Source organism: Bos indicus x Bos taurus, chromosome 13, assembly GCF_003369695.1.
Source record: "Bos indicus x Bos taurus breed Angus x Brahman F1 hybrid chromosome 13, Bos_hybrid_MaternalHap_v2.0, whole genome shotgun sequence".
Classification (NCBI taxonomy): domain Eukaryota; kingdom Metazoa; phylum Chordata; class Mammalia; order Artiodactyla; family Bovidae; genus Bos; species Bos indicus x Bos taurus.
This window is the reverse complement of record NC_040088.1, coordinates 35,639,455-35,659,150: the sequence shown is the minus strand read 5'-3', so window position 1 is coordinate 35,659,150 and position 19,696 is coordinate 35,639,455. Positions and strand designations below refer to the sequence as shown.

The 19,696-nt window shown below is 38.4% G+C and overlaps 1 protein-coding gene across 5 annotated transcripts in view; it reads right to left on the bottom strand.

Moving 5' to 3' along the window:
• Positions 1–7,463: 7,463 nt before the first annotated feature.
• GPCPD1 (glycerophosphocholine phosphodiesterase 1) overlaps positions 7,464–19,696 on the bottom strand; it is a 66,967-nt gene continuing 54,734 nt past the window's right edge. For 4 of the 5 annotated variants that reach the window (XM_027559419.1, XM_027559416.1, XM_027559420.1 and 1 more), the window contains 5 exons: positions 19,554–19,619; positions 17,857–17,993; positions 17,258–17,393; positions 16,732–16,892; positions 7,464–11,106 (listed from right to left, as the gene is read on the bottom strand). In XM_027559419.1, coding sequence (XP_027415220.1) covers positions 10,917–11,106; positions 16,732–16,892; positions 17,258–17,393; positions 17,857–17,993; positions 19,554–19,619 — 690 coding nt within the window. In that variant the 3' untranslated portion in view covers positions 7,464–10,916. Of the gene's footprint in view, positions 11,107–15,926; positions 16,550–16,731; positions 16,893–17,257; positions 17,394–17,856; positions 17,994–19,553; positions 19,620–19,696 lie in introns of those variants that run through there. The other variant, XM_027559417.1, reaches the window with a different exon arrangement.

The window sequence follows — 19,696 nt, the reverse complement described above, 5'->3', positions numbered from 1 at the left end:
AAGGTTCCCTTCTCTTCTATTTTCTAGAAGAGGTTTTGTAAAGTTGGTCCTAATTCTTATTTAAACATTTAGTAGAACTCTCCGTTGGAAACATCTGAGCCTGAAGACTTCATTTTGGCTGCTTTGGGTCTTTGTTGCCACAGGATTCTCCATTATGGTGCACAGGCTTCTCTTGTTGCGGAGCATGGGCTCTCTAGTTGCCCCACGGCACGTGGGGCATGCCATGTGGGATCTTAGTTCCTTGCCCAGGGACTGAACCCTGGTCCCCTGCATTGGAAGGTGGATTCTTAACCACTGTACCACCAGGGAAGTCCTGGAGATTTATTTTTCAGGTTTTAAAATTTAATTTCCTTAATAGTTATGGAGTTGTTCAATATCTGCTTCATTTTGGGTGTTTTAATAGTTTGCGTCTTCCAAGAAATTGTTCCATTTCAGTTGTTGATTTTATGTGTAGTTTTTCATAATATTGCTTGATTATCCTTTTGATGTCTGTTAACAGGACCTGCTTTCTTCCTGATAGTAATTTGCCTTTTTTTTTTTTTTTTGCCAATCTTGCTAGAGGTCTGTCAGTATTATTGATCTTAAAAATAGCCAGCTTTTTATTTCATTGACTTTTCTCTAGTCTTTTTGTTTCCAAATCTACTCATTTATAATCTTAATTTTCCCTTCTTTCTGCTTCCTTTAGGTTTATTTTGATCTTCCTTTCTAATTTCTTGAGATGCAAACTTAGGTTATTGGTTTGAGATATTTCCTCTTTTCTAACATATGCATCTGGGTGCTATAAATCTCCTTCTTAGCCCTGCTTTCGTTGTATACCACAAATTTTGGAATGTCACCTACATCCTGTTGGTTGATGGTCTTGGTCTATCACTTTTTGAGAGGATATTGTAGTCTTCAACTATGGTTGTGTATCTTTCTTCTTTCAGTTCTAGCGGTTTTTGCTTCACATATTTTATAGCTTTGTTTTTTGTTTTGGGGGGAGTTTTGGAGATATACACCTTTAAACTGCTGTTTTCTTGGTGAACTGACACTTTGATCATTATGCGATGTCCCTGTATCTGCTAACTTTTGCTCTAACGTCTACCTTATTTGATATTAATAGCTGTACTTGTCTTGAATTTTTTTTGCATGCCATGTCTTTTTCCTTTCTTTTACTCTCAGTCTACCTTTATCACTGTACTTGAGTTTCTTGTCAATAGCATGTTCACGCTATGAATCTTTTAACTGATACATTTAGACAAGTTAATTTTAATGTAATTACTGATGTTAAGGCTTAAATGTGCTATTTTTTTCTACTGGTTCTGATTTTTTTGTTTCCTTTTCCCTGACATTATGTGGGTTACTTAAACATTTTTTACAATTTCATTTTTACTTGCTTATAGTATTTTGAGTGTATTTCCTTGTGTAGCACTTTAAGTGTTTACTCAACCTTTTATGTGTACAACTTATCAAAGTCTGGACTTCCCTGGTGATCCAGTGTTAAAAACCCACAAGCCAATGCAGGGACATGGGTTTGATTCTCAGTCCAGGAAGATTCCACATGCTGTTGGGCAACTGAGCCTGTGAACCGCCAGTACTGACCCCACAAGCCTAGAGCCTATGTACGCAACAGGAGAAGACACTGCAACAAGAAACCTGTGCACCACTACAAAGAGCAGCCCCTGCCACCAGAACTAGAGAAAGCCCACACAAAGCATCAAAGGCCCAGCATAGCCAAAAAAACCCCCAAACAAAAAACGTACCAAAATCTATTGGTGCCATTTTACCAATTTGAGTATAGAAACATCTCCATTTACATGCTTTTCCCTCTCCCAAATACTCTCCCTACATACACTGAGAACCACATTAGGCAGTATTATAATTTTTGCCTTAAGCATCAGACATAATTTAGAAGACTCAATAGGATAAGGAAATTCTATTACATTTGCCTGCATTTTTGCTATTACCAAGTTTTTTTCCTTCCTGATGTAACATTTCCTCTTATCATTTTCTCTTCAGAGAACTCCATTTTAGCTATTCCTTCAGTGTAGGTTCACTGGCAACAAATTCTTAGTTTTCCTTTATCCTTGTTTCCCCCTTCACATCTAGGAGTATTATTTCTGCAGGATATAAAACTCTGGGTTATCAGTACTTTCCTTTCAGCACTTGAAAAATATCAGGTCCTTCTAGTCTCCATGGTTTCTGAAAAGAAATGTGCTGTTTGAATTGTTTTTCCTCAGTAGGTAATGGACCATCTTTCTAATTGTCTTTAATTTTCAGAAGTTTGCTTTCAATGTCTTGGTGTGGATTTCATTGGGTTTAATTATGGTTTGCTCAGCTTAAATCTCTAGGTTTACAAGTTAGTTTTTTCCCCAAATTTGGGGAATTTACAACCATTTTTTCAGCTCCACCCTCTTTTTCCTTTTCTTCTGGGACTCTGATGATGTTAAGATTTTTTAGTCCCACGTGTTTCTGAGGTCATGCTCATTTTTTTTTATCAGTCTATTTTCTGTTTAGATTGGGTAATTTTTATTTTATCTCTAAGTTCTGATTCTATCCTCTGTTCTATTCTGCTGTTGAGCCCATTCACTTTTTAAATTTGTTCATTCTAAAACTTTTGTTTTATATCTTCTGTTTCTTTGCTGAGACCATTTTCCCATTTGTTCCATGTTTCTAATTGCTTGCTAAAGCATCTGCTGACAACTGCTTTAAAATCCTTGTCAGATAATTATGTGTCATCTGTATTGTCTTTTCTCACATGGTTTGAGATCTTCCTGGTTCTTGGCATATATCGCCAAGTGGTTATTGACTGAAACCTGGACGTTTTTGGTGTTGTAAGACTCTTACTAAATTTTACTTAAATCTTTTAACAGGTCCCCTCTGCCACAGCATTGCCTCATTACTGCCAGGTAGAAGGTTCCTGTTGACACCTGAGGACAGGAAGGGCTGGGAGTTCAGGCTTCACAGTAGACCTCCTCTGACACCACAGGGTGAGAAGCACCTGTTACTGAGGATGAAGTCTAGGCTCTTTGTGCAGTCTCCACTGACACTGTTGTGCAGGCCGTCTCTTTGCCACTATGCAGTGGTAAAAACCCTGATTCTCCTTTTAGTACCCCGTTTCCATCCCAGAAAGCAAGGAGGTTGGAGTCCAGGTTCCTCACTAGACTTTCTCTGATACCATCCCGGCAGAGGGTTGAAGTACTAAGTTTAAGCCTCCTGGGGTGGAATCTAGGCCATCCCTTTGGCCTTAACTGGTGAGGGTGAGGATATGATTGCAGTCTTTCATGAGATATTTGATTAGAATAGAGAAGTTACTGTCTAAAGGATTCCTGACTTGTTAAGCTGCCCTTTTCCTGGTCCTTTGGGTGAAGACAGCAAGGTTTTACTGGGTTTTGGTGTTTTTTAAATTTCATTTTTGCCTACATCTTCTGGTGTTTCCTGGTAGCCGACTTCACCAAAACTGTCTGAGATAGATAAGGAAAATAAGAAAACCTAGAGAATTCACGTTTTTCCTTGAGTCCTGAAGTCCATTGCTAAATCTGTCTTCTCTCCATCTGTCTTATGCTTGTTTTGTATATAATTGTTCATATAATGGAGAAGGCAATGGCACCCTACTTCAGTACTCTTGCCTGAAAAATCCCATGGATGGAGGAGCCTGGTAGGCTGCAGTCCAGGAGGTCGCTAAGAGTCGGACACGACTGAGCGACTTTACTTTCACTTTTCACTTTCATGCACTGGAGAAGGAAATGGCAACTCACTCCAGTGTTCTTGCCTGGAGAATCCCAGAGACGGGGGAGCCTGGTGGGCTGCTGTTTATGGGGTCACACAGAGTCGGACACGACTGAAGTGACTTAGTAGTAGTAGTAGTAATGTCAGAGGTTTTAGTTGTATTGGGGAGTATGTATATTCCATGGTTCCTAAGTTCAATTTTTCATTACATACATTTTAGTCAAAAAAAGAAGAGTAAGATCCAAAATCCTATTAAAAAATAAAACATACTATTTGCTTAGAAAAAAATACCAAATTATATTAATATTTGGGTAGTAAACTTATGGATAACATTTCTTTTGCTTACTTCTATTTTCCATGTTTAAAATAATGTACATGTGTCACTTTGAAAATTGCCGGGGTCCAGCCCCATGGATCCAGGGAATTCGAAGGGGAGACGGCATCGGCGATCAGGAAACAATTGCTTAATTAAACGTTAATTAAGGATATAAAGAGTGGTTAAATAAGGATAGCTCAGTGAGGAAATTCAGTGGAGAAAAGAGGCTGAATAATTCAGTCAGAAGGTGAGAGAAAGAACGACGTGGGGAGGCGAAGTTTCAGTGAACAAGGCCCGCACTTTATTTTCCAAAGTAGTTTTTATAGCTTAAGTTTATGCATGGGGGAAGGGGTAGAGTCATGCAGTAAGCCAGGCTTTCTTCCTGCAAACTTATCATATGCAAAAGTTTAGGTGATTTGCATCATCTTCTGGCCCGGAGGCCTGTTAACATTTTAAGACCTTTTCTTCAGAAAACTTATTTTTCTCTAAAGGTGATTATTCTAAAGTCAGGCACCACCCTCCAAAAGCATTAGATAAAGTTGCATTCCTATAGGGCAAAGGTGTGGTGGGCTTTAACAAGAAAAGAATTAACTCAAGGGTCCAAGGTTACAAACATTGAGGCTACTACTTACATTTCTATACACCCATTATATTAATCAATACACTGCCAAGGACACAGTAGGTAAGGGATATGGAGACTTAGCAGCAAACATTGGCCCAATAAGTGAAAAACCCTTCACCAATACAGTTTCTAATCAATCTTTTAACTACTCAAAGGAATCTGTGTTTAGACAGTTTAGAACATCTCCTGCCTCTCACAGTTGGGAGGCTCTGAACAATCACATGTGGCCAGAAAAACCTATTCAGGCAGGCTAGAGGACTTCCAAAGGAGCTTGTAGGTTGAAACACTATCACACCCAGGAACTTTAACTGGAGCTATAAGTTAACTCTTTTTTCAGAGAGGTAGTGGGGGACAGCCCCCCATAAAATCAGAGGTGTAGGTGAGAACACAAAGCAGAAAGTAGGCAGACTCTGGTTTTGGGGTAGATGCTCAAGAATTTCCAGGGGAACTCCTGAGGCTCGATCCTGCCTTTGCGTATGCCAAGCCTCCTTCCTCCTGACTTTTGCCATAGGCGGAGATCGCTCCCAGCAGAAAGTCATAGTCATTTTCCTAAGTTGATTTCTACTACTCTGTTCATGACACACCCCAGGTTATGTTCACTTTTGCAAGAGTATGGATTCCACCCAACTAACATGAAATAGCATTTGAATCTTCATTTGGTGTGCTTTTAAAAACTCCCAATAAGCTGATACTTTACAGATTCGTGTCCTGGCCATTACTTTCTAGGAATGGATCCTCTGTACTCTTTCTGTCCGAGAGGCAGAGGGGAGAAAAGTTGGTACCCTGGGCAAAAGTGTAGGCCCTCTGTGATTGCTTTGATGTTCAGTCACAAAGTCGTGTCCCAACTCTTTGTGACCCCATGGACTGCAGCATGCCAGGCTTTTCTGTCCTCCACTATCTCCCAGAGTTCTCTTAAATTCAAGTCAGTGAGTTGGTGATTTTACCTAACCATTTCAACTTCTGCTGCCCTGTTCTCCTTTTGTCTTCAATCTCTTCCAGCATCAGGGTCTTTTCCAGTGAACCGGCTGTTACCATCATGTGACATCAATCTGTCAATTATCAGCTTCAGTTCTTCCAATATTCAGGGTTATTTCTTTTAAAATTCACTGGTTTGATCTCCACATAGTCCCATAGATTCTCTCAAGAGTCTTCTCCAGCAGCAGAATTCAAAGGCATCAGTTCTCCAGCACTCAGTAGTCTTTATGGCCCAACTCTCATATGCACATGACTACTGGAAAAAACATTAGTTTGGACTACCTGGACCTTGGTCAGCAAAAAATATTGTCTCTGCTTAATATGCTGTGATTTGGACCGTACTTCAGAACACTGAAGGAGGTGAGATGGGAGCAGGTCTGGTGAAAGGAAGGAAAAATCTTTGTTGAGGTGTGTTAAATGTGAGATGCCCCATTATATCTCCAAGTGGAGATGCAAACTGACGACTGGATATATGAATCTGGGGCTTAGAGAGGTCTGGGCTACAGAAAAATACATTTGAAATCATGGAACTTTTACTAAGGTTTAGTTTCTTTCCCATGAAATTATGTAATTTGGTTCTGCAAGTAAGTTTCAGAAGTTCATTCATCCTGTATGTATTTGTTTTCTGAGAAAAAAAAAGCAGAGGTATGATTGGATCAATTTAGTAGAGGACTAGACAAATTATTTCCATTCATTGCCAAGTCGTATCCAACTCTTTTGCAACCCCATGAACTGTTGATGGGACTTCTCAGGCAAGAATACTGGAGTCAGTTGCCATTTCCTTCTCTAGATCTTCTCAACCCAAGGGTCAAACCTGCATCTCCTGCATTGTCAGGCAGATTCCCTACCACTGAGCCACCAGTGGATTATTATTCCTATACTAACATTACTTTCTTCATTATTTAAAAACTCATTTTACCCTGTCATTTTCCTTAAAAATCATCAATAAACTTTTATCTCCTACAAGGATGCAAGGCCTCTGACATCCTTAAATCCTTTTCCATTGTTGGGATGGCTCCATGATCCTCTCTGAACATACTACTACTTTGGCCTCTGAGTTTACAAAGGCTGTGCCCCAAACTGACCACCACCCCATTCCACAAGGGCTTGAGAGCCTCATGTAAACTTTGTTCCAATCCATGAGTTCTCCTCCAATACCTACTTGTGCATCTTAATCATATGCTTACTTTTAAAACATTTCAAATCCATTTCTCAATATATACCCACTAAGAGATTATTTCAATAAGTTTCCACTCATGAACACCACGATACATTACTTCTAGTATGTATACTTTCTTTCTACCCCAAAAGTACATGATCCAAACCTAAAACAGTGTAAATCACTTGTATTCAAATCTAAATGAATAGAACTCCACTGTCAACCTAGAGTACCAAGCCAGTAATAATGTATGTGTGTGTGTGCGGGGTCGGCGGAGGAATGCAGTCAGGGTGTGGAGAGTCAAGGAACAAAGCATAATGATGGTCCCTCAAGACTCATGAGCACTGGCCCCACAGGTCATGCAAGTCCTACCCAAGGCAGTACCTGATTCAGCCGCCCACTGCAGGATATAGGTGTACTGCCCTAGAAAGGGACAGGCCTGGGAGAAATCTACCTTATCTGCCACTCATTCCCATGACTGTCCTCATTCAGCACGAAGGAGAAAATTAGTTATGGTAACCCATAAACTAAGTGACCCCAAGAAACTGGGGGTGGAGTGAGAACTCCATGTTTAAACATGCCAACACACATGCACATGCATGCACACACACTCAGACAAAATGGCTGCACAGCATACAAAAACATATGTATACTGTGAAACAATCTGAGTTAGGAAACTAGGATTGTAGTCTCCACCATTTATTCATCTAGTTCATATCTAAATATAGAACACTATGGTAGTGCTAGAAACGCAAAGAAGTCCTTGCCCTTAAGGGGCTTACAATCTTATAAGGGAAATAGAACAGGCACATAAAAAGTGGGTACAAGAAAGCATATGCTAACAAATGCCACAAAAATTCAGAGGGCAGGATAGTCCAAGAACACAGGGCTGGGAGTCACAAAGCCCAGTTGTAGTCCCAACCCAGTAAGTCAGTTAACTTGTCTGGGTTTACTACCCCAGCTGCAAAATTGTGAGATTTAGAGGCTGTATGTACTTGTTTGCATCATGATTCTGATCAAAAGCAGAGGAATGGTTTTTGAGCTGGTGGCACCTGAGCTGAACGCAGAAGGAAGTCAAGGAAAGCGGTGCTGAGGTAGGCTTAAGTATGGGCTTCGGAGGGGAGAAGAAAGACAAATGTCACAAGGAGCAATGGGAGTGAGGTAAACAGGTGGCGGTGGCAGCCCTCAGGCACCACTGACACAGGAATGAACTGTGTTCCTCATACTTACATTCAGTTACAGTACATAATTCCAGATAATGGAAAAAAATCAGAGAATAATGGCAGCATTTTATCAAACATTTCACTCGATTTCCAAAAAATATAAAATAATTTAACATTATACTTCTACATTTAAAGTTGACATTAATAAACTATTCCAACTGCCAAAATGTAAACCAACTCACTGCAAAATGTAAACCAACTCAAAGTTTACATCTTAGTAAATTAAATCTAACTCAAAAGTACATTTGATACAAATTATATTATCCTCAAAATTCCAACGCTTCTTTTCTACTATGTCCCCATGCACTATGGAAATAAAAATTTGTAAAACAATGTCCCTACCCTTGAAGAGCCTGCAACGTGGTGAGATGAACATTAACTGTGTCTACCAAGAATGTACCATTTTGCATGACATGATCAAGGAATGAACATTTGGCCATGGAGTTAAAAAAAGGTGGATTCATCCCTTTCTAAGTTTTGGCAAGGATGCAGCAGAGAGGTTGATGAAGGGCTAAAGGAGAAATGAGTGTGAGAAAGGAGAAAGTATCAGGGGCAGAAAAGGCTTCCAGGCAAGGCACATGGCTACAGACAGGGAGCAATGTGGGAATACGACATGGCGAGGGCCTAATACAGGCACAGTATAGCTAGTGCAGAGTGTATGGGGCAACAGCTAGTGATATGGAAGTTCTATAAAAAGGGAAGCTACTGCTAGCTATGAGTTAATCAGAAAATCCCATGGATGGAGGAGCCTAGTAGGCTGCAGTCCATGGGGTCGCTAAGAGTCAGACACGACTGAGCGACTTCACTTTCACTTTTCACTTTTCACTTTCATGCACTGGAGAGGAAATGGCAACCCACTCCAGTGTTCTTGCCTGGAGAACCCAGGGACAGGGGAGCCTGGTGGGCTGCCGTCTATGAGGTCGCAGAGTCGGACACGACTGAAGTGACTTAGCAGCAGCAGCAGCAACCCTGGTGTTTGTAAGGTCAGCAAGAGACAGGAGAAAGTGAGCAGTGAGGTTCTGTCCTTGTCATAAGCAGTGGCTGTAAGCTCTACTCAGCAAATTATACTGTTGAGGAAACTGACCCCTACATCACTTCCTTTCCTGTTCCTCTTCTTTCCATTCATGATCTGCAAGTCTTCAAAATGGAGCTGGAACTAAAAAGGCACAGGGGAGGAGCAAACAAACAGGACTAGAAACACACATATGGCTAATAGAGTTATCATAAAGTAATGGTAACTGTGTTATACCAGGTCTGTAGATCAAAAAAAGTAATTCTTTTTCAGAAGTTTTCTAAAAGTCCCTAGTTCATACCAAGTTAATTTCCACACACAGTGTTGCAAAATCCTTTCAACATGAGAAAAGTATATAAAATCCCTGCAGAAAACTCCATTTCCTAAACTATTTTCCATTAAATATCAGTGTTACAAACAGAGTACCAGAGGATTTTAAAGCCTATCTTCAACACAATTAAGATCTGGCCAAAACTGCATTACTCAGCTTAAAAAAGTAAAGATACAACATACAACTGAACTTTTAGGTTCTCAGCTACTACCAAATCATATCAGTAATGAATAAACTGCCTACATGAAGTAAAAGCTGTATACAAATAAGCCATCCTTTCAGGGTGGACACTAAATTCCAATATCTCATAATAATAATAAGGGACCAATTTTACAAAAGTAACATCTTGAAATTTCATTTTATAATGAAGATAGTAAATCTGTGTATTTTATTTAACATTCACTCGTAAGTTAGTTATGCCAAAACAATCTGCTTCTAATAAAAGAAACCTTTGTATAATCCTAATAATACACATACACATATAGTAGCATCTTCTACATTTCTAAATAAATTACATGCATGACATTCATTAACCAATAAAGAATACCAATGAGAATTCAGGACATTTATTTTTTGCACAGGGTTTTATCTACTGTAAACACGCACATACATAAAACAAATCCACAAAGCAATGGTGTGTAATAGGTAGAGAGAGACACACTTAAGCATATTTAACATGCCTACAGACAACTTTTTTTTCCTTTTTTTTTTTTGTTAGGCAACAAAATATTTTTTCAGTCCTTGACACCTTCTCACACTCACCTAGCACCACAGATGCAAGGACTTACAGTAAACGTGTACAGTCTCATGCTTAAAACAGAAAGCATGCATTCAATAGAATTTATACACTATCATCTATTGTATGAAGTCTGCAATCCATACTTGTAATATTTTATACATTAAGTTACCCTGCAGCTTTTTGGAATTTTAATATTTATGCAAAATAACTTCTGAAATATATATGAAACAAGTTTTCAAGGATCACCTTTAGGCTATTTACACAGGTATCGGTTTGGTTAAATGGGAAAATGGCAGCAGCCTCAAGGTTCATACTGAATGAAAATGGTGTGCATGTCAATTCATGTGAAAAATACATATACACACAGATGGCACAAAGGTTTGTGCAGTTGGAATCACCAGTGCAAATACATGCATTTGAGGTACTTATTTTTCCCATGGTCAGGTATAATTATGCATAGCCATGTTCTTCTGAGTGGTAAGTATTTCCGACCTGATCAAATAAAAAGCTGTACTAAGTGTAAATATGAGATATTTATATAGTTAATTCCGAAATTCTATGTTTAACATTATACATTTACACATTTAGTTTAAAATATTTACCAACGAATAAATATTCTCATGTAAAGAGATTGACTGGTAATTATACCTGGCCAAGTGATTTAAATAGCATACTTGAAATTCTAGCAAGAACTGTAATGAAATAGAAAATACTTCATTATTGCTTCATTGGAATGAAAACCTAAAAGGCATAGATAAACAGTGCTTAGTGATGAAAAGTGAATACCCAGAATAGCGGTGCATGCCCCAAATGGTCTCCACCCAGTAAACGCTAAGCACTCTCCACGTTATCAATGCCATTGGCATCCACATGAATGTCAGGCTCCCCACACAAAGATGAGGGAACAAAGCGGCTAACAGTGGGACACAAACAGCTCTTAAGCTCTGGTAATTCTTGCTTCAGGCGTTCCAACTGCTCCACTTGGAATATATTTGGCTGTTCAGGCATCCAATCATATATCCTATGATGAGACAAACACAAAACATAAAATAGGTAATTTTATGGCTTACTTAGGATCTGACAACCTACAGAATGCCTAGAACACCTATACTACAAAGTCTTAATTTTTTCTTAAAAGATATAAGCATCAGTTCTATTTAAAACCATTTTTTTTCTTCCAGTCTACTCACTGCCTTTTTGCGACCCTGAAGCAAAAGAGCTGATTATAAATTGAATCAGAAAATGAAATCTGTAGCTTACTCATGATTCTTCAAGTATCTTTTCTTCAGGTTAATCAATCAGCAATGCCTTATCTGACAGATGGGAACTTACTACAAGGTAGAGCTGGAACTCATACCTGGTTCTGACTTCAAAGCACTAAAGATCAAGATGAAAAGGACTGCTCGGGACTTCCCTGGCAGTTCTGTAGTTAAGAACCCACCTTTCCACTGCAGGCTACATGGGTTCCAGCCCTGGTTGGGGAACTAAGATCCCACATGCTACACGATGCAGCCAAAACATTAAGATTAAATTAAAATTTAAAAAAAAAAAAAAAAAAAGAAAGGACTACTCACCAGTGTGAAAATTATGCTAAAGCTATGTAGCACTAACAGATGTATCTAGAGTTGAGAGCCCCAAGTGACAATGACGGTACTAGCACTGCCCACCAGCACAGCAAGGAAGGCCTTTCACTGTTTTAAAAACCAGACAATTTATGTGAGGCACTAACTGTTTATGACATCAAGCCACTCAGCAGTGCTCAGACTCTTTGCGACACCATGGACTGTAGCCTACCAGGCTCCTCTGTCCATGGGATTTTCCAGGCAAGAATACTGTCCTCCAGGGGATCATCCCAACCCAGGGACCGAACCCAAATCTCCTGTGTCTCTTGCATTGGCAGGTGGATTCTCTACCACTGAGCCACCTGGGAAGCTGCTATGACATCAGAATAGGGAGAATTTTCTTAAACAAGATTTTTCAAGTATTGATTTTATGAAATATTTCACTATTCTAACGCAAAGACAATTAAAGGCATATATAAAATAATGAAGAGTGATCTCTGGATCAAGACTGAATAGAAGCATCTAAGTTCACTCCCTATATCCTGTTAGAAATAAAATAAGGGTATTGAGAGAAAATTCTCTAAATATGAGAAAAACCAAAGAGAGACAGCAACAAAATTTTAGAAGCTGTTAAACAGATGGATAAGTGATAAAGTACTTCAGTTAGCAGAATAGAAAAGTCCAAACCACAAGCTAGTAGTTGAAAAAATGAAAAGGGTTGAGTTAAAAGCAGCCCAGACTCCTCTGGAACTGGGTAAGGGGAGGAAGGGGCTCAAAGATGGAGGATGGGCTGAAGGTTGAGCAGTAGCAAGTGGTTCCCTTCCATTTTAACTCCCTGCTGTGGAGGCTGCCCCTGCCCTACTTGGTCCAGGTCAAATGAAGGAGAAGACTAGGTGAGAGAGTTTGAGGCACTTTATAAAATAGCCATCAGCATCAGGGAAATTAGAGAGGGTACAAATACAACAAATTCTAAACACAGAGACATGCCCTTCACCCATCTCTCTTTACTCACTTGACTCCAAGAAACTGAGCAGCCAGACTTGTGTCCTCTAAGTACAATATATTACAGAGTCTTCTAGGAGGAATCTGACCAATCAAAAAGCAAAGTTTTTAATCTAATGATAGATGTATGACCAAAGGGGTCACACATATTATTCCACAGTGAGATTTCACAAGCCATATTCATACACTCAGGAGTTTTCAACAAGCTTTTTAGATACCAGTTCCTTAACCAAAGATTTCTAAATATCTGAGGAAATCTTCTAACATGTGAGATAGTGAGCAAAAGAGAAGAAAAAAAAAATTTTGTAAGTGATCCTTAATGACTTCAGAGAAATAGAAATTTCATCAAATGAGAACAGAATTTTTAAAATACATACATAAAAAGGAGCATTCAGAGGAAAAAAGACAGTTCTTGAAAATTAAAAGCACAACTGCTGCTGCTGCTGCTAAGTCGCTTCAGTCGTGTCCGATTCTGTGCGACCCCATAGACGGCAGCCCACCAGGCTCCCTCGTCCCTGGGATTCTCCAGGCAAGAACACTGGAGTGGGTTGCCATTTCCTTCTCCAATGCATGAAAGTGAAAAGTGAAAGTGAAGTTGCTCAGTCGTGTCCGACCCTCAGCAACCCCATGGACTGCAGCCTTCCAGGCTCCTCTGCATGGGATTTTCCAGGCAAGAGTACTGGAGTGGGGCGCCACTGCCTTTTCCGACAGCAGATACAAAAAACTCAACAGGATAAGCAGACACAAAGGTTGAGGAAATCTTTGAAAGTAGAACAAAAAGACAAAGATATAAAATAGGAAAAAAGCTAAGAATTTAAATCTGGTCGAAGAGTATATAATATACAAATGAAAGGATTTCTATAAAGAAAAATAAAAGGGATACCAAGTGTCTAGCACATGGGTAAAACCAGACCCACAAGACCATCTTTATGAAAATTTGGAACACTAGAGACAAAAGCACAGATTCTCCAGAATTCTGGAAAACAAACAAATCACATGTGAGGGAGTAGGAATCAACATGGTTTCATATTTCTTAATACCACAATGGAATTGTGAAGATAATGGAGAAATGCTTTTAAACGTCTTAAAAAAATGATTTCTAACATGGAATTTTATGCCCAGCCACTTCCAGACATGCAAGACTTCAGGCTTTCCATCCTCCTTTCTCAAGAAGATACTGAACTACGTGTTCGATAAAAATGATTGTAAAGCAAGAGAGAAAAAGATCTGGACTACAGGAAACAGGAGCTGTGACCTAAGAACTGCTGCTCAGCGTGGCAGTTGTACCCAAAGTCAAGCAATGTTACTGAAGAAGACTGAATGGATGGACAGGCTTGCTGTGGGCTAGCACAGTCGGACACGACTGAAGCGACTTAGCAGGAGCAGCAGCAACACTCTAAAAGAGCCCCTGCCTATCCTACCAGCTTTGAAACCTACAGAATGCCCTGAACCATTTAACATTTGTTGATTCAGTTTCCACTCTACTTGACAGGTTTATTTTGGGCTGGCCTACTCCTGAGAACTCTTAGGAGGCTCCAGTGAGCAGAACAAGCACAGAAAAGCCCACTCCATGTGCCCATATTCCTATTATACTTCCAATGCCTAATCCACAGACAAATGCCTTATGCTGAGCTAGAGACCCAGCGGGTCACAAAATTAGTCCAGAAAGTTAAGACTAGCATAGAAAAGGTGCAAGCCAATGGCACAATCATTAAATTTAAAAAAGCACACATACATAAATACTCAGGGACCATAATCTTTTTAACTTATTTAATAGTTTCAGGTACACACTTGTAGATTAAGAATGTAACAAGTAGGGAAAGAGTACAAATAAAGTTTAAAGCCATGAGAAACTAAATGTTATATTGTCTAGCAATAAAAATAAGAATTTAACAAATTTTAAGAGAATAATATGATAATCAGTTATATCTGAGGGAGGGGGTAAGGGAATATAATTAGAGAGGGGCACACAAGTGAGTTCATATCTAATAATAATGTTCTTTAAATGTGGGTTCTGTTACTGAATTCTTTTAAATAATTTGAGCAGGCACAGTACACAAAGAGGAAACATTGCTCAATTTAATGTATGAGGCGAGTATTATCCTCATGTCAAAATTAGACAAAATTAGACAATTAGACAGGTAATTTACCTTTACCCGATAAAGGTAATTGAAGGCCATCTTAGTCATTACTACAAATGCAGAAATTCCAAATATCAGCAAATTAAGAATAGCAGCTTGTATAAGATAATAAATCACAAAACCATGATTAAATCTAAAATCTGTGTTAATGCCTTTGTAAAAACAGGACTGGTTTTGATAAATTAAAACACATCACAATTCTCCCCCATGTAAAATGAAACAAAGGCTCTGAATCATTTAAATCTTCAATATGTCTAAATTTGATAATGAAAAAATAATAGCAATAAGCACCTTAAATACCATAAGAAACAGTTTTAAAAAAAATTTACACAGGAACTCAGGGACAATTAAAGAGCTAGGAAAGACTGCTAGGTTTTTCTTGGTTGCACCTCATTGCTTGCAGGATCTTAGCTGCCCAACCAGGAACTGAACCTAAGTCACTGACAATGAAAGCACTAACTCCTAAGCACAGAGCGCGAGGGAATTCCCAGGACTGTTGAACTTTGTGAAGTACGTACACACACACACCACACACACAGAAGACACATATATATGTAGTTCATATATATAAATATGGTTGATTATATATATACATGTAATACTTTGACTAAAATTTTTTTAAAAAGAAGAAAAAACTTCCAAGAATAATAAAAATTGACCCTACCCAGTCTCTCACCTCTCACTGGGCCCAAGCAGAAGCCCAGTGCTGGGCCACCTCAACATCCCCCACACACACCCTCAACACAGTCCTGCCCTGGTGCCTGCTCTCACCTCTGCCTAAAATGCAAAATCTGTCAGAGCAAATTTAACCACCACCACCCATGCTCAAATATATCTCTTGCTTCCTCTTTAAAATTATTTTTGTTGACCCTGTGCCAGGAAGCACTCACTTTGTTTTGGCCTTTTATATATATCACACAGTATCTTCCTGTTTTCCTTGCAAGGTCAGTGTTTGCTACAACCAAGTAGGGCCCTTTGGATGAAGGATCTGACTAAAATTTCTATACTCTACAAAAGCTGTACATGGTATAATCTCACAATATACTTTTCTTACCTGAAAATGTTTGCAATCATTCCTTCCTCCTCCTCAAAGAAATATTCCCTCAAAATTTGCTAAATAAAGCACTTTCATCATATTGCAATTTAAAATTTTTAATTTTCCTTTAATTAGATGGAAACATCTAATAAAAAGAATCATGAATTATGCAGCTTAAAGAAATATTAACCAAATACTTTAAAAGGCAGGCATTATCCGGGTTGTAGTTTTAAGACAAGACTAGTTCAGACAAAATAGCAGGGGTGGGGAAAGCTTTATTAAGCAAGCAATATAACTTTATAGAACAAATAGTAATATGAACTAAATCCAAGGACTGTATTTTTTTAAAGCAGGTCTGGTAACAAATTTTAGCACTTACTTGATGTTGCTCAAGTATTAGTAAGCCCACTAAACCCCCTCAGCAGAGTAAACCTTCTAACCCCAGATTTCTTTACACTAAGCAACCTTTTCATCTCTCAGAGATCTCAGACTTACGTTTTAAACAACCAGTAAATTTATTTAAAAACAAATTACTTAAGCTATTGTATTGTCCAAAAATCTGGCAATACCAAAGTGAACAAAACAGGCAAAGCCTTGCCCTCATGGAGGGCAAGGACTGACTTAGAGGGATGTACATAGTATGAAAAGCCACAGAACAGGATGAGACCACCAAGAAAGTTGTTGCAGACAGAGAACAGGTTTAGGGCAAACAGCCACCTCCACCTGCAAGATGAGTCAATATATCCAGGTTAGTGAGCAATCATCTGAATTTTTAACAAACTTCCCAAGTGACTGTGGTATACTCCAAAGTTTGAAAAAATTTCACTGACAAATAAATGTTAAGATAATTATACTACTTTTCCTCTTCTAACAATCCATGAAAATTTTTCATAAAAAACAAATACCTATCATAAATTAGACCATTAACTCCAAATTCCTTTAATTTCTTTCTGTTTTCAGGATCGTTGGTATCATCACCCCAGCAGAATATGACCAGTCCCTTAGCTTTTGCTTCTTGAATATAGGACGGATTTCTGAGTAGATCTTCAGTATGTGCATTTATCCCCTAAAAGATGAAAAATAAGTTACTCATGAAAAAGTAACTTATTAACTACAAATTCTAAATGGTCATACTCTATATTAGTATTCTGTAAAGTAGAATGGACAGGGAAGATGATTCATAAAACCCACTCAGAACACTAAACTACAAAACATACTTAGCCTAGGCCTGCAAGAAAATTTTTGTCAGTAGTAGTCATTTAACTGCTTTTCAGTCTGTAATTTAATATTTTCATTTTATGTAGAGCTATCTGCTCATTATACATAGGTCAAAACTAACCACTCAGATGTTAAATTAATATATAATTTTACTTACTATTACTCTAAAACATTTTTCAAAAAATAAATATTAAAAATTCAAGCATAGCTTACCAGTAGATTTTCAAATTGTGCAAAGCTCATTGCAATGGGGGTTGTCCGAGATCTGAGGTCCATGAGTTCAGGGTAAATATCAGATTTCCCCTGAGTCAAAAATAATATGGGATATTTGTTCTGCTTTTGCCGAACCCTAAAAAAAGACAATTTAAAAAATATTTTTCACTGGGCAGATAACCATAACATATGGCTTTGAAATTTGAGAAAATACTAAAAATATAAAGAAAAAAAATTAAAGGCATACTCGTTACAGAGGTATAACAAGCATTAACATACATTGCCTTTAAGTTAAAAAAAAGAAAAGAAAAAATTAAATTATTCTATACAAGAGTTAAAATGCCCTCAGAAATGGGCCAAAAGAAAGCCCCTGAGGGATTACAATTCGGTAAGGCGGATTTAATGTCTGTAAAATGAAACACAGGGTGTGAGGTGCTCCAACCCAGTGGTGTACAAGGCATCTCAGTAGAGAATATATAAAATGCAATACAGAAGACAAATCAAGGGTGAAGGCTGACCACTTCCTTACCTCCTACTGCAGTAATCCTACTCTAAATCCTAGCTATAGTCTAAGTATATAGGAGAAAAAAACTACTTACATTGTGCAAATATCTGCATCAAATGAAGAAAATACTATTCTCCTCTTCCCAGAATTTTCTAAAACAGTTTTTAAAATTATATCCAAAAACAGATTCATGTCAAAATATGTTGATAAGTTACCATCCCACATTCCATCCTATGGAAGAATAGGAAAACAAAAGTCATTAAATACCCTAGAATCACAGTACTAAGAAAAATTCTTGAGAACAGTCCAACTAGTATTTTACAGATATGGAAAGCAAAGGCCTTTGTGAATTATTATAATTAGGTACAGATACAAAGTGATTATAACATCAATTGACTTTTGCTTTAATAAAGTTTAACAAAATAAAAGCTAAAATTCTGGAAATCTGAAATCTACTGTGATTTTAAAATATTTTTATATAATCTTCATAAACTGTAAGTGGACAAAAAGACTCCACTTTATTTGTTAACTCACTAGCCAAAAATCCCTGGTAATTAAGAATTACCAGTTAAAAATCTCATTCTTGAGTCTTAGACATACTGCTGCTGCTGCTGCCAAGTCGCTTCAGTCGTGTCCAACTCTGTGCAACCCCATAGATGGCAGCCCACCAGGTTCCCCCATCCCTGGGATTTTCCAGGCAAGAACACTGGAGTGGGTTGCCATTTCCTTCTCCAGTGCTTTCATGAAAGTGAAAGTGAAGTCCATTACAGTTATTCTAAAAGCTCTGAAAACTTAAAAATCAAGTACTAAGAAAAACATGTTAGCCAGGACCAGCTTATCATAAATAGCGATGTAAAAGACATGCTTTAGGACAGTTTTGATTATTCTGACCAAAACAAATACCAGAATTGCCTGGATTAACTACTTCCAATGTCCCCCACCCCAACCAGCACTCTTAGCATGCAGCCCCATCTGATACATTCAAGAGTTAGTTGTTTTCCTGGAGTAGAACACTACTAGGCTGCACAAAGTCAAGGCTCTTTTTCACCATTTAAGCACAGTAGCAGCTTTTCAATAAATAATTCTTTATTGAACAAAAGAATGACTAAATTTTAGACATGTGTGCAGAAATTTCTTTTCCTAATTAATTACTACTAGCTATTGCCACTTCACAGAAAACTGCTTAGGCAATTATTTAAGGTATATATTGAGATGGGGGTAAAAAAAAACAAAAACTAATCAGTTACTAAGTTCTGACTGGTTAGATTTCTCACTGTTCCTTTTACAAGTCACAGAAATTGTCCATATTACTGTGCGCATGAGAAGCATGTAAACTGGAATTTCTACTATAATGTAATCATAACTGGGCTTCGTCATAACTGATGGCTCAGTTGGTAAAGAATCCTCCTCCAATGCAGAAGATTGCAGTTTGATTCCCGGGTCGCGAAGATCCGCTGGAGAAGGGATAGGCTACCCACTCCACTATTCTTGGGCTTCCCTGGTAGCTCAGCTTGTAAAGAATCTGCCTGCAATCCGTGAGACCTGGGTTCAGTCCTGGGGTTGGGAAGATCCCCTGGAGATGGGAAAGGCTACCCACTCCATAACTACTTTTAAGAACTGAAATAAGTGTAAATTCCGCTTTATTTAAAAGGTCTAACAAGCACTGTGCCTGCTGGAAGAAGCCATAAGATTTCAGTGTCACTTATTCCACTAAACAAAGAGACAAGAATCAATGCATTTAAAGAAACAAGAGGGAGGAAAGAAGAATGGGTCACATGGAGAACAGCTTACCCTTTGTTGGCAGATCCATTTAATTTCTATGTTAAACCCGACATCTTCTGGCAAAGATTCTAAAACCTAGAGGTGCATTTGTTGGTGGTAAATTTTGTTTATTTTTGGTGAGATGAATGGTAGAATAAGAAGGAAAAAAGAAA